Source organism: Pteropus alecto, unplaced genomic scaffold, assembly GCF_000325575.1.
Source record: "Pteropus alecto unplaced genomic scaffold, ASM32557v1 scaffold311, whole genome shotgun sequence".
Classification (NCBI taxonomy): domain Eukaryota; kingdom Metazoa; phylum Chordata; class Mammalia; order Chiroptera; family Pteropodidae; genus Pteropus; species Pteropus alecto.
In genome coordinates, this window is record NW_006431916.1 from 1,925,478 (window position 1) to 1,939,920 (window position 14,443).

Consider the following 14,443-nt stretch of genomic DNA (forward strand, 5'->3'; position numbering starts at 1 on the left):
GAAAGGTGTTGAGGGTAGTTATCAGTTCAAATATCAAGTAAACCTAGGACTGAGAACTACCTATCAGGTTTAGTGACTAGAAGGTTACTTGTTACCTCTCTGAGGGTTGAGGATCTTAGTGGCAGAAATTCTAAATTTGTAATTTAGAATTAGAAAGCTAAATTACAGTGGGCAGGTGAAAATAAAAAGGGCAAGTAGAGAACAGGGGAAAATTTTCAAGAAGTTGTACTGTGAAGGAAAGAAGGAGAGAAGGTGGTAGCTAGAGAAAATTATGGGTTGGAGGAAGATTTTATTTAAGGTAGCATGATTTGCATAAATTAAAAAGCTTATAGGAATGGCAAAAGTTGAAAAGCAGAAAGAGAAGTGATGATATCTGAGGTAGTAGGTGTGCAAGGGATTCAAAACAAGATAGAGGATTATGGGCACCTAGCCAGTTATAAGAGCTGTTAAATTTATACTATTCAACACTAATAGAGACATGGGACATATCCTGGTATGCTCCAAGCTCTTTCTTCCTGATGTAGCCCCCAGCATCTGGAAGGTATGCATGCTAGTCTTCACATCTCTCCAACTCATATTTCCCCCACTGTCTTCCAAGTTGAAAAATATTTTTTCTTTGTACTTCTGCCCCAACAGTAGAGTGAGAGATTTCTCCCTTTCTGCTGCAATAGCAGTAGGGTGGGATGCAGCAGAGGAATTTACTACCAATTTGACAGGCAGAAAACCATCACTGCATTGCAGTACTGTGTGGGAGGTACATGCACTGAAGTTTATAAATATTAGTTTGAATCCTGGGGATTGCCTTGTACTGCACTTCAATTCGAATGAATGAATAATATTTACATGCCATTCTGTTGAGGCTATAAAACTGGCATAATGGTTATTCCACTTATTCAGTATAAGAAACTACTGAGGACAGACTTTTTCATAGTGTAGCACATACCAGCATTACTCATTAAATCAGTATAACATGTTACTAAGTTATGTATGTATTACATCCTATGGTAAAGTTGTGTAGTTACCATCTAAATCAAATATTTTATAATAGTGATAGTTTCTGTTTTAGTTCTTTATTTACTATTCAGGGATATTAAGATTCTGTGGCCAGAATTATTCTCTTGTAGAAAAAAAACATTTGTGATAGAGAGTGAATAAAAGATCAAATAGTTTTTTAAGATGACTTTTATTTTCAATTCAGCTTTTAAAGGATAGCAGTTAAAACATTTGGACTTTTAATACTTTATCTTCCATATTCCTGTTGATATTTACATTTTTATCTATTTATTTATTACACATTAGTGAGTTACAGGTGATGGGAGTTCAAAGATGAAATGACATGCATCACAATCTAGAAGAGCAGAACCACATATTGGAGTATTTTATAACCCATTTGCTTGTTATTCCAGCAAAGAGGAGTTCAAGAAGCCAGTGCATTTGTCATAATACTGGAAATCAGATACTTCTCTTTTGATGAAAAATTATCTTTCCTGATGGAAAGGAATATGAAAGAAATGGGATTTTATGATTTCATAAATTTTTTGAGCTTTAAAAAAGAATCTTAAAAATTGGCGATTTTATACTCTAGTCTTATGAATGATTACTAATCTATTATTATTACTATTATTTTTTAGCTTTCTCTTTTATCTGGTGAATTATTTTTCTACCTTTTAGATTTGATTATAACTTTAGAAAGCCAACATGAAAACATGAAAACATGAGGTTGGGTGATTGGAAGTCTTGGTACATTAAATATGAGAGAGCTGGCTTACACTAGCTTAGTTGCTACTTTTTACTGTTTTGGAAAAAAATCTTTTCTATCTTTGATTGTAACTACCAGAATTGCCGAGTGGGTCAGTGGGCAACTTAAGCTAGAGTCATTTTTCTTATTCAGGGAGTGAACATGTTATCATTGTGTCCTTGACAAGGCCTCTTGTCACATTTGCTTGAACCATGACTGTTCTTAGAAACATTTTCCCTGGAGGAGTTACAGACCTACTCAAAGAGGATTTGATACTAAGGAAAAAAAAGGAACTTCCATTGAAAAATTGTAGCCAAAATACCTTTTTAAGTTAAAATGAGTGACTTATTGGGAATTTGATTAAAAATAAATAAACTTACTTTTTTGGGGGGTCTGTATAATTTTTTCCTTTTCTTTTTTTATAGTTGGATCGACTGGTTGTAGATGCAGCAAAAGAGAAAAGAGAGATGGAGCAAAAACATTCCACCATTCAACAAAAGGTATTAGAAGGGAGAAGTTAAAGGAGATTAATTCTCATTTTACACAATTGTTTGATTATTGGTTTCAGCAAGATACCATTGTGTTGGAACAATCCTTTTGAGTTGCTTTAATAATTAAATTGTGTAGATAAATTCCTCCTTTTTTGTGAAAAGTAAAATATTTTTCAAATGTTCAGACATTTGTTATTCTTTTACATCAAAATATTCGAAAGCCCTGGTCTTAAACCAGTTTATAAAAAGTCAATCTTTTAAGGGCCTTTAATTTAAAAGTGGCCGTTAGAAAACACTGCTTATGGTGTTTCAGTTAGGATATCACCAACCCCTTTGTGGTGGGGAGATGGGGGTGGAGAACACCTTAGCATCAATGTGTGTGTTTGGTATTATAGACTTTCCAGCTTCAGTCACTCTAAGGCAGCAATCCCTATCTCGCATGTGATGCTGACATTTCACTTACATTTCTTGCTAATTTGCCTAAGCCTAGCTAAACTGATATTTGAAAAATATATTTGAAAACAAAACTTTAAATATGAAACTAGTTTTTATTTCTACATGCTAAAAGCTTTCAATATGAAACACCCGGAACTCCCTAATAATATTTTACTTTATATAGGTAGTAACATTTTTTGTATAGTAATCTGAAAATAAAAGGAAAGAATTGGAGGTTGGGTGTCATAATACAAGTATGTGACAAGATGCCTTTCATACTTACCTGTTGTGGGAGATGCCGTGATTACAAAAGTGGTTTTGCCGGGCTAAGGCTTTTCGATTGCACTTTGGATGTACTGACCCTTGCGATTTTCCCAAATGTCAGAAACTCAGCTGCATAATTTGTGGTGGTGGGGGACTGCATTTGCACTTTTCCCTACCTAAAAAAAAAAAAAAAAAAAAAAAAACATGCCTTCTAGCATTGCTTTAAGAAATCTGTTCCCTTGCTTTTGAGCAGTCAGATCAACTTTTGTTATGATTTATTTAGTATTCAAAATACCAGTAAACTAGATCTGACATAGAACATACCAGTGGGAAAAAATGAAAGTGGAATCAGTAATAAAAGTAAGAAAAACTTTGTTGATGATGGGTTATTAATAATCAAAAAGAAAAGAAGATTGTCTACCACACTGTCTTTAAATTAGTTACTTCTAGCTATAGTCAGGTAAGACTAACTCAATGTTTTGTTTTGCTGAAGGTTAAATCACTTTTGGTTGAGTAAGTTAATGACGTTACCACGGAAAGACTGTTAAAAATTGGGACCAGTCATTTCTAATTAAAACAAGAGATCGTGATATTTGTAGAAACGTGTGACTATGTGCTTAAACTGAATTATTTGATGAATATTATACATCTTTTAATATCTTTCCGTAGATTATTAAATCTAAAATTAATTTTTTTGATTTTAAATAATAGTCAATTACTGTTTTCCTTTAAAGAAAGTAATGCTATTTTTGCTCATTATGTATACTTACCTTTTTTCTGCCCTTAAATGCTGACACAAGGCCGCATTACAGGTAAAAAAAAAAAAAAGGAAAAGAAGATCCAATCAACTCAAAATTAAGGGAAAATATGTCTAATGTAATTATTTAGATTTTTAAGAATTGAACTTGATCAACTAAAGAAATAATGATGCTACACACATTCATGTAAACTGTTTTTCCAAACATTGTTCCATTCTCGGCAGGCAGCACTGTGTGAGAGTTCCCATTGCTCCTTGCCACCTCATTGTCTTGTGAGAGTCTTTAATTTTTGCCAGTTTTGGTGGGTAGATATGCTATCTCATTGTAGTTTTAATTTATGCTTTAGTCACAAATGAGCTCAAGCACTTCCCCCATGCCTGTTGTCATTTGGATATTCTCTTTGTGAAATATCTGTTAGTTATTTTCCCATTTTTCCATCAGGTTGCCTAACTATTGATCAGATTCTTCATATATTCTGATATAAATACCCTTTTGGGATATATGTGTTTTTAATTTTCACACAGTTTTTAAAATAAATCTTTTTTTATTTTTATATTTTTGTGTGTGTCTTTTTGTGTCTTGTTTAATAAATTCTTTCCAACCCAAGATCATAAAGATATAACTCCTGTATAATCTTCTAAGTGTTTATAAATCTGCCTTTTATGTTTAGATCTTTAATCTATCTGCAATTGGATTTTTGTGTATGGTGTGAGGTAGAGAATCCGATTTCTTTTTATTCTCACATTGGTAGCTAGTTGACCCAGAATCAGTTATTTAAAAGTTTGTACTTTTGCTACTACTGTGTGTTTTATCCTCTGTTGTACATCACATTTCCATATACATGAGGTCTGTTTCATGCTCTCTATTCTGTTGCACTGGTCTTTTTGTCTTAATTATGCCAAAACTGTGCTGTCTTAATTATTTTAGCTTTACAATATATCTTAATATCTGACAAAGCAAAGCCTCCTACCTTCTTTTCTTCAAAAGTGAATTGCCTAAGTTATGCATTTCTATATAAATTTTAGGAGCAGCTTTTCAAAGTGCATAAAACAGCTTTTGGGATTTTGATTGGGATTGCATTGGATCTATGAATCAATGCAGAATTGATATCTCTATTTTATAATATCTTCTAATCCATAAGCTTGAAATATTTTTCCATTTACTTAAGTTTTCTTTAATGTCTTTCATAAAGTTTGATAATTTTATTGTACATCTTTTGTTAGTTATTCCTAGACACATTATAAATCTTATTGTAAATGTTATCTCAAAATTTTTTTCTTGCTGTTTACTTTTGTTATGTATTTGAATAAAGTTGATTTTTCTATGCTGATTTTATAATCAGTAATCTTGTTAAGCTCTCTTTAATACTAATTTATCTCTGAATTCTTCTGGATGCTTTGCATACAAAGTCATATCATCTACAAATAATGATAGTTCATTTCTTCCTTTCCAGTCCTTTGCTTTTTGTTTGTTATCTTGATGGTTAGGACTTCCAGCATAATCTTGAAGTGGTAATAAAGGTCTTTCTTGTCTTGCCAATCTTGGTCTTGCCTTTTATTCCCTGGGCCCCACACCAAAGCTTCCTGATCTCCTATGAGACAAATGCTCTTAAAGCAAAAACTGGTTTCTTTGCTCTGCCTACCTCTTTGGCTTTAAATTTTTACTTAATCTTTTGCCTTTGAGTATGCTCTTCTAATTTGGGAGCTTCAATATATTTAAATTCTAATATTATATATTCTATCCAACATTATTAGTCGATTTCATTATAAAATCATGTAACATTTTAAGTACTATAACATATTAATTTGATATCAATAGTAACTAAATTGAAGAGTTAATTTATCTTAAGAAATGTAGTTGAAAATAGAATCCTATAATATGCTGCACTTTCAAGGAAGTCTTATTTGATGTTTAAGTAGTGTCGAGGTTATTAAAAAACTGCTGATATCATAAATGAAACCTTTAGAATGTTGCCGAACTCAATTATATCTATTGCTGACTTAAAACCTGTCTGCATAATTAAGACAATTATAGCCTCAAATAAATTTTAAATGAGGGAATTAAAGTTTCCTTGATTTTTTTCCAAAGAAAAAAGTAGGAAGAAATATAGTAAGTAATTTACGTTTTCTGTTTCATTTTATTATTTTAGATTATTATATGTTTATGGTTAAATTTTGAGACATGCCAGGAGTTTTTGCTTTTAATTCTGAATTTAGTCTATTTCCTTTTTCTATCTTTGTAGACTCTTAGATTCGGAAGGCCCTTAGGTCACTCTCACTCTGCTTCCCTTAAGTGTAGGACTTCTATGTTCCAGATCTTGGCAGGTGGTCATTCAGCCTTTGTCTAAATCTTTCTCAAGACAGAAAATTTACTACTCTCCCTAATAGGATAGCATTCCATCTTTGATCATCAGCGCAGCAGTAATTTTGAAAGTTCTAAGACTGATTTTTAATTTGGGGATAGCAGCAATCTTGTAGTTTTGTTCAAATTATATTGGTAGTTCATCAGGAAGAATTTTAAATATAGAATTTTTGATTTCAAAAGTTACGAATCCTTGGAAGAAAATTAAAAGTTTGTGAATATTAAAGTGAATATTAAAATGATTAGAATGATAGAAGATTATGAGTGATTCTATAGTCCTTATAAAAAAGTAAGCTCAGCATGCCCACTTCAAACTGTGGTTCTTATCCTTTGCAAAACTAAATTTTATTTTAGGAAAAAAAATGTCATCTTATTTCTAAATTCCCATATAGTGGAATTATTACTAGTTTTAAAAACTACCATCATAATAATATATTTAGAAATAATGGTAGATTTAAATAATCCCAATTAAATATATCCATATTCCCTTTTTTTGTTAGCACACATATCACCACAAAATATTGGGAAAATATGAAAACATTTTAAGCATAGCACCTTATATAATATTTAGTTGCTCTCTTTGTCTATTTGTAAACATATTATTTTGTGCTCTTAATCACAGCATATATCTGTATAGTTTATATTTTGTTTTCTCATTTAGCATATATTCTGTATAATCATCTGTGTTTTATATCATCAAGATAATATTATTGCATAGTCCACTAAATTAAAATACTTTAATATGTCGAAACATTCTTCTAGTAAACATTTAGCTCCCCCTTTTTCTTTTGAACATTTTTGATATAACTATCTTAATACAAAGCTTTTCTACCATTTGAGCTGTTTCTCTAGAATAAATATATTGTCTAGGGAACTTATTCAAATCATATGAACTTTTTAATGTGTTATTTTGTCTAGGATTTCTCCAGTGATGATTCTAAGTTAGAATATAATGTAGATGCTGCAAATGGCATTGTTATGGAAGGATATCTGTTCAAACGAGCCAGCAATGCCTTCAAAACTTGGAACAGGTAATATATTTCAAATACTAGTCTCCATCTTTCCATATTCTCAGTTTTCTGACTTTTCCTTTGATTTGGCAACTCTTGCCTTCATAATTCTCCAAATTCACGATCCATAGTAATTTTCCTGAATCCAATCCCTTGAAGATAAGATGCCTTTCTAGGGGAGGGGACCCTAAGAAGCAAGTGAAAAATGACAATGCTAATTCTAAATTCTACAATTTAAGCAAAGTTTAAACCCAGAAGCCAAGAGAATTTTTATAATGCTTCGTCTGTAGTGACTAGACCATTATAATAGGTAAATTTGAATGTTAGTTACCTTTCATATTTGTTATGAAATAGATCTGTACAATACAAATTATGTGTTGAACATAATGGGTAAATAGACCAAGTGAGCATTTTTTTTCCTTTGTGTTCCTCCCCTATATAATGTTTATTTACATTTTTACTTAGTATTTACTTATAAATTTTAAGCAGATAACTTTAACCATGAGTTTTAGGAAATGGGATTGTTCTTATATGTTAAGTGTGTGTGGCAGCTGATGTTCCCTTATTCTAAACTTGATAGCTACCAAGAACTCTGACTATTTTTTGCTGAATTGATTTTTATAAAATATTAATCCAATCTGTTAAATGAATGTATAAAATATTATATTGTATTTTCCCACGTGCTAATATGGTAGAATAAAATCAGACATTAAGGCATAAATAAAAGATTAGGTTTTCTCAGGATCATCATTCTGAGTAGCAGTGATTGGTCTTTTTTTCTCTTTATTGCAAAACATAAAAGTAGTCAGAAAAATTATAATAATTGAGAGTAGTATTGGGTTTTTGTTAATTGATTTACTATTATATTGTTGGTTGAATATATATAGTTTAGTTCTTGAACAGGATATAAATTTACTTAATGATAGAGAAGATTGTTTTTTTTTTAAATGTAAATTAGCAAAGTAAGTAGAATTTTCTTGGTAAGTTTATTTGGCGTACAGTTTTGTTTAAATGGAAATGATTGTGCTTTGACTATTCAGTATATTGGAATGGGTTCCTAGTGCACTTATGTTGATTTCTTGATGATGAGGTTATATAGAAAAAACATTTACTGATATTTTCAAATATCAGTGATTTATTGAGCATTTCCCTAGAATTTGATATTGCTAACTGTTTAAATGGTACATGGTGTGTTTTATTCGAAATTATTTTTCTTACATGATAATGAGTGTAAACTGGAAAGAATAATGATTTTATCTGATAGTAAGCCTTTTTGAATTATGTAGAACTTTAAAAATAATATATGAATATAGAAAGACCAACTAAAATGGTTTGGTTAGAAATAAAGTTTTTAAGTATTGTAAAGTGAAAATGAAAAATCAAAACTCTGTTTTCTAAGCCATAAAAATTAACACAAATAATCTTTTAAGCCTTTCCTGGAAAATTTCTATAGCCAGAGTAGAAAATTAAAATAAACAGTGTGATTATAAAATTTTATAATAAAGATATCACAACTAATATGGCTTCATGAGGTAATGTTAGAATTGAATTTTAACCTTCAGATTTCAAAACAACCTACTTAAAGTTTACCACAGTGAAAATAAAATAAATCCATAGAAACTATACCATTATGTTAAGAAGAAATGAAATGAACTTCCGTGGATACTCCAATGAAAAATGATCTCAGACTTCAAAATGAAGCACAGTAAGTGTTAGTGGAAAATTGCATTGCCGTTTCAGATAGTAGAGGAAAATGAGTTTTGATTTAAGCATGGACCTTTTTTAAAATTTGTTCATGAATTCTATTAATTGGTACAGATATTAAAATATAACTAAAATCAAGTAGGGAATAACTTAAATTCTCAAGGTAGACATGTTACCTACCATTTGCAAAGTGAAAAAGATAATACTTTTAGCAATAAGGCTACTTTACAAAGGAGACGCCATCTATATGTAGTGGGATGGCAGTTATTGATTGGAATCATAGATTGTAGTTCAGCACCCTAAGTTTTAGTTAGGAGATGGAAGTGCAGAGACATGGTTGCTTATTCAAGGTCACACTACTTGTTTGTGACAAAATTGAGATGCAAAACCTGGCATTTCTTTTTACTTGATAAGGAAATTCCAAATATATTTTGATAAATCAAAATACAACTTCAGCTATTAGAAAATAGCTTAAAAACTATTTTAATAAACCTTCCTAGTCCATTTGCATAATTAGGAAAAGTTATGGATAGCAAGTTAATTTCATTTTCATGTGCTTTTAAAGAACATTTTGATGAAAACACTGAAAGGAGACTTGTAGGACTAGAGCATATAAACATTATATAAAACCTTCACAAACAAAAACAAAAGTCAAAATCTTGTTAACAGAAATCTTAAATGTTTTCTAGGTTATAGGTCAGTAACTATAAAAAGGAGAGGAAAGAAAGTAATTCATTAGATATTATTTAGATTATCTTCTTTTCAATTTTTAAGTTTGGAATGTATCTAAATTTTTTATATAAAGTTTATAAAAAATCTAATCTCAGGAAATACTTGCAAATAATTTTTTTTTACTTATATATGATTTTAGTGTCTAACCTACTTTTCTAATTAGTTCTTTACCACCTCGATTTAATATAGTCTATTAGCCTCTGAATAAAAGAATGTATATTTGTGATATTTGTGCCTTAACTTTAAATATCCAGGAACCCAGCTATTGAGACAGAAATTTTTCTGTCTACTGGTTGTTTGTTTGTTTTTTAGATTGTGGATTAGCTTTAGGGAACTTTTCTCGTTGTCACCTTTAGGTACCAATGATATGATGCAAATTTGCCATTATATAGTTTTATGGAATAGTGGTGTATAATATTTTCAAAATCAACTTTTTAAAAAGACTTTCTTCCTGAGAGAAAGTCCAATTTGGCTAGGAATAGCCGATAGTTTTAAAACCTGACCCTGTGCTTTATAAAAATAAAGCATTATTTTTTAATCTGAAATTTAACTGAAGAGATAATTTTGCATGATGTGATTGAAGTAGCATAAGAAGTGAAACGTTTTATGTCTTATGTGAATTGTTGATTTTGTTTCTGGTTGGTTTTAGATTTCTAGTTTTTGGTTTCTCTTAAGATTTTTATACGTCCATACTATATATTTTTCTGAAGACATGTGAGACCTACCAAAATCATATTTCCGTAACAGGCATTTTCTCAATGTGACAGCTTCACTTCAGACTCAAATCAGTGCTAAATGGATTACTACTACCTGTGTTTCTCTTTTGCTTTTCATGAGAAATTCAGAAAGGATGACAAAACAAGGAAAATAATTAAATAGTAACATTATTTAGTAATAAGCTGGTAAAACTAATAAAGAAGCTGCATAATTATGTGCTATGCTCAGTCTATTGAACTAGAAAATATAGCTGAAAGTATAAACTGTATTATATAATTTCTTAGAGCAAAGTATTTTATATGCTGCTAGTACAGATATAAATTTTTATTTTTATTGGCTCTTTGTTTTAAAATAAGTATGCATGTAGATTAAAACTACACTCTGTTTATGTATGGCCTTCGAGTCTCTGCTATCATTTTATGAAAAGGAGGTGAGCAGGTGGGAGGTAGGTTTATTTGGCTGATAATATTTTATAATCTTTGATATTCTTAATTAGTGATCTCACCTCCCTTATGAAAAGTTTTTATTTGTCTTAGGTTTATATAGATATATCTATAGTGATATATAAAGAACAGATTATTAAGATGAGGAAAAGTACTATCTATATTTAATAGCTGTGATGATAGAGGCAGAAAATAATAGTAGAGGTATGCCCAATTGTGCTAAGTCCTACCAGAACTTTTTAATACTTAAAGAAAATTTTCAAATATTTCTGAAAGATTGCATTTCAGGTTCCTGAGTGTTGGAATTAGTTGTACAAATGCATATGTGTATAATATGTAAATAAAATACAGCCGATAATTTTGACTGTTTTGTTAGGTTATGAGCTTAAGCTTGTTCCTTTAATTCTTGCTTTATTTTCATATCATGCTAGTCCTTTGCTTATTTTGCACATTTGCGTTTTCATTCTTCTACCGCCTTTCCCTTATGTTTTAATCCTGCCCCATTTTTTCACATGACAGGAAAAAGCTCGATCATATCAGGTACCAAATGGCTTTCTTCCCCTCATCCCACCTTACTCCAGTTTCCTCTTTGGCACGAGAAAGCTCATAATTAACCTGCATTTCACTTGGATTACTTGCAATGGATATGAAGTCTCTTACGTTTTAAACTGGGAAGAAAATAGAAACATCTTATCTGAGGAATGGAATTATAACTTTTCATTGCCCGGCTCCTCAACTTCATTTAATCTGGAGAAGAACATTTGATATGTTTATAGTTAAAGAAGACATACACTGATTAATATGAATACCTTTATATCTTTTTTAAAAAAGGAAATAAACAAGGAAATGCTTTTCAAAAATTTAGACAGTAACTAGGAATTAGTGCCCTTTGATAATAACCATATTAGTTATGCCAAAAGGAAACATTGTCGGTTTCTAGATTTTTGTTTGTTTATTTGTTTGACCATTTTGGTCTTTTTCCCTGTTAAAATTAAAATTGAATTTTAAATAAAGGAGCATACATGTTCAAGCTTTTAATTTTGTTAAACATTTACCTATTTGACACTTATCTGAATGTGTTTGTGAATCCATTATCTGTATAGTTTTAGTGACAAAGCTGTCAATTTAGAAGTTTGACTTTTACTCATGTTTTTGATTTCAAGTGCATTTCTGGGACTAGTGGTGATCAAATGGGGTAAAAGATACTTGATTTACTTTTTTAATATATCCACTCCCAATTTTGTCATATGGAAAGCTCTCGTTGGTATTTAAAATTTAATATTTAATTGTTTATGAATATAATATTTTGGTCTCAAATCTTTATTATTTCAATTTGAGAGAAATATAGTGTTTTATTTTTCTTAATGAACTAAGAAATTTTCTTTTTTTAAAGCACTCTTATAATTTAGCTTTGTGGCCAGCTTCTGAATCTTGTAGAATATAGTGTAGTTGTCAGTACAATGCTTTCCAAATTTTTTTTAATTTAATTAACTTTTAAAGTATCTTCAAACTGCACGTAGCACGAGCTTAAAATACTAAGTATTTTTTCTATATTCCATAGGCTACGAACTGTCTCATTTTTCCTTTTATTAGAAATGTTAATAATAACTAGGATTATTCTAAGAGAAATTAAAAATTATATTCTATTTTACTTACCTGATTGAAGTCTTGATCAATATAAATGGGTATGATTAGTTCTTTTCTCTTCCTTTTTTTTAATGGCAGAAGAGGGGAGTAGTGTCATAAGATAAAGATCTTAATAATTGAAAAATTTTTTCTAAGATACAGTATGATTTTATTACTTCAGAGGCGTTGCTAATTTAAGATGAATTTCTAGCGTCTTTCCTGAGTGTACAAAAACTGATAATGTGAAAATGTTACCAGGAGCAGATAGATGGCAGGGGACCTGGCTTTCAGAAATACATATGTGATCATATATATGATCTGTAAAGTTAATAATCAGAGGAAATGGCCTTTGACAAAAAACATAAGTTTTTATCTAGTATGTTGTTATTTTTAAAGGTTATGATCCTAAGATGCAGCAAGTAAAAGAAATTTATTTTTTGAAGACCTCAGAAGCATGAAAAGTTTACATGGTTATATGAATGTTTTTCCATTGTGCAATAAACCTCTATTTAGTTTTTCATCAAATTACATAATATGATTACTGTGTTATAAAACATAAGAATTTTTATTAAGATGTAGTTCATCCTACCTCAAATGATTTTTAAAAAAACACGTTAGTCATTATCAGAGATTGTTTCCATTGCATGTCATTCCATGTGGCAGAGCTGCACCATTTTCTTTGTTTGTAGGTATTTCCTTTAACATTTCTAACCAACTATGTGTCCCAAAGCAAACAAACCCAGAAGTTCTTCCTTTTCTAGCCTGCCTCTTGATGATTGGCATTTAAAGGCAACCCACTTGGTTTTATCTAGATGCTATTTTAACAAATCTCTATTTTAATGGTACAGGTGATACCTTTTTAAGTAGCAAGAAAACCTAACTATCTGTCTAGTTTAAAAATAGAAAAGCATCCAATCATTTTCTCAGCTTTGGAGAATTAACTTAATTTTTAAAAATAGAAATTCTCAATATGTCTCAATACAATTTCTAGTGCTTTGTATTAATATCAATGAAAAGGTAGAATCTCTATCTGCTAATAGATTAATAACTAATATTTATAATAGAAATCATCTCACATAAAACTAATTTTAAAATAATGACTCAAATATTGTTTTACCTTTCATGCTTGATGAGAATTTTTGCTTCCTTTTATGAATGGCTTTTGGCTGTGATTTTTTTTTGTAAGTCTTTAGGTCCTTTTATTGTTTTCATAAGTTAGAATTAGTAAATATGCCGTATGTAGCTGAGCTTTTTCTTCTAAAGAAGATTGAAGTCAGTTGTTACCTAGAAATTTGCAATAATGAGCTGAACAATATAAACAGAGAATCATTTTTAGTAATAACTTTATCTGCTTAGAAGAATTTTATATGAAAATAAGGCCAAGTGAATTGGCGATTATCTCCTGTTTGATAGCAGTTGTAAAATGATGATTTAATTTTCTGTTTTGCTTAATGAATCAAACACTTGCTGAATTAGCTGCAAAAAAGGTTGAAAACAAAGCATTTATTTCAACGTTTTACTCTGTACAAATGGATAGTCTTATTTACTATGTAAATTTACTTCTACTTTATAATAAAAACAATTGTTTTGGGGGAAAGATTTTGGTTATTTTGAGGAACCTCAAAAAACTAAATTATTATTTTAAAACAGTTATTTGGTAATAGCATAAAATATAAGTTTTTATTAGGATTTAAATTTCTGACTAAAAATGAATCAAAATATAGTAATTTTATTTTCCTACTCTGTGGTTTTAAAATTGTTTAAAATTGTTCTTTACTTTCAGTAGTTATCTCATTGACATCAATTTATATAAAGCAAAACAAAACAATGTACTTCTCAAAACATAATTACTATAAACTGATTTTCTAGTGTTTTCCCAAATATTTCTAACAACTGAAATGAATTATATATATGAAAACTTAAATCTGTTTTGTATTTATTTAGACGCTGGTTCTCAATACAGAACAATCAGTTGGTTTACCAGAAAAAATTTAAGGTAGGTGTTTTGTTAAGTAATTAAGTGAAAACCCACTGAGTTCCTAGTTCTTAATATTCCTGTGTGTGAAATTACCATTTGTTAGTTTTATGTTTGGGCATAGTAGGACTAAAAGTGGAAAGTATCAACATTTGATACTTAAAAGCAGAGTGATTTTGAATCCTGAAT

General features: G+C 30.0%; 1 protein-coding gene and 1 non-coding gene across 3 annotated transcripts in view; both read left to right on the top strand.

The window, feature by feature from the left end:
* The window catches only part of ACAP2 (ArfGAP with coiled-coil, ankyrin repeat and PH domains 2), a 125,775-nt gene that overhangs the window by 86,279 nt on the left and 25,053 nt on the right, over positions 1-14,443 (top strand). Inside the window, exons 9-12 of one of the 2 annotated variants that reach the window (XM_015600309.2) lie at positions 2,164-2,238; positions 6,966-7,078; positions 11,173-11,193; positions 14,224-14,275. In XM_015600309.2, coding sequence (XP_015455795.1) covers positions 2,164-2,238; positions 6,966-7,078; positions 11,173-11,193; positions 14,224-14,275 — 261 coding nt within the window. The remainder of the gene's footprint in view (positions 1-2,163; positions 2,239-6,965; positions 7,079-11,172; positions 11,194-14,223; positions 14,276-14,443) is intronic. The other variant, XM_006906162.3, reaches the window with a different exon arrangement.
* On the top strand, positions 2,940-3,103 carry LOC112473679. Its single transcript, XR_003044128.1, has one exon. It is a non-coding gene; the product is annotated as a U1 spliceosomal RNA (small nuclear RNA).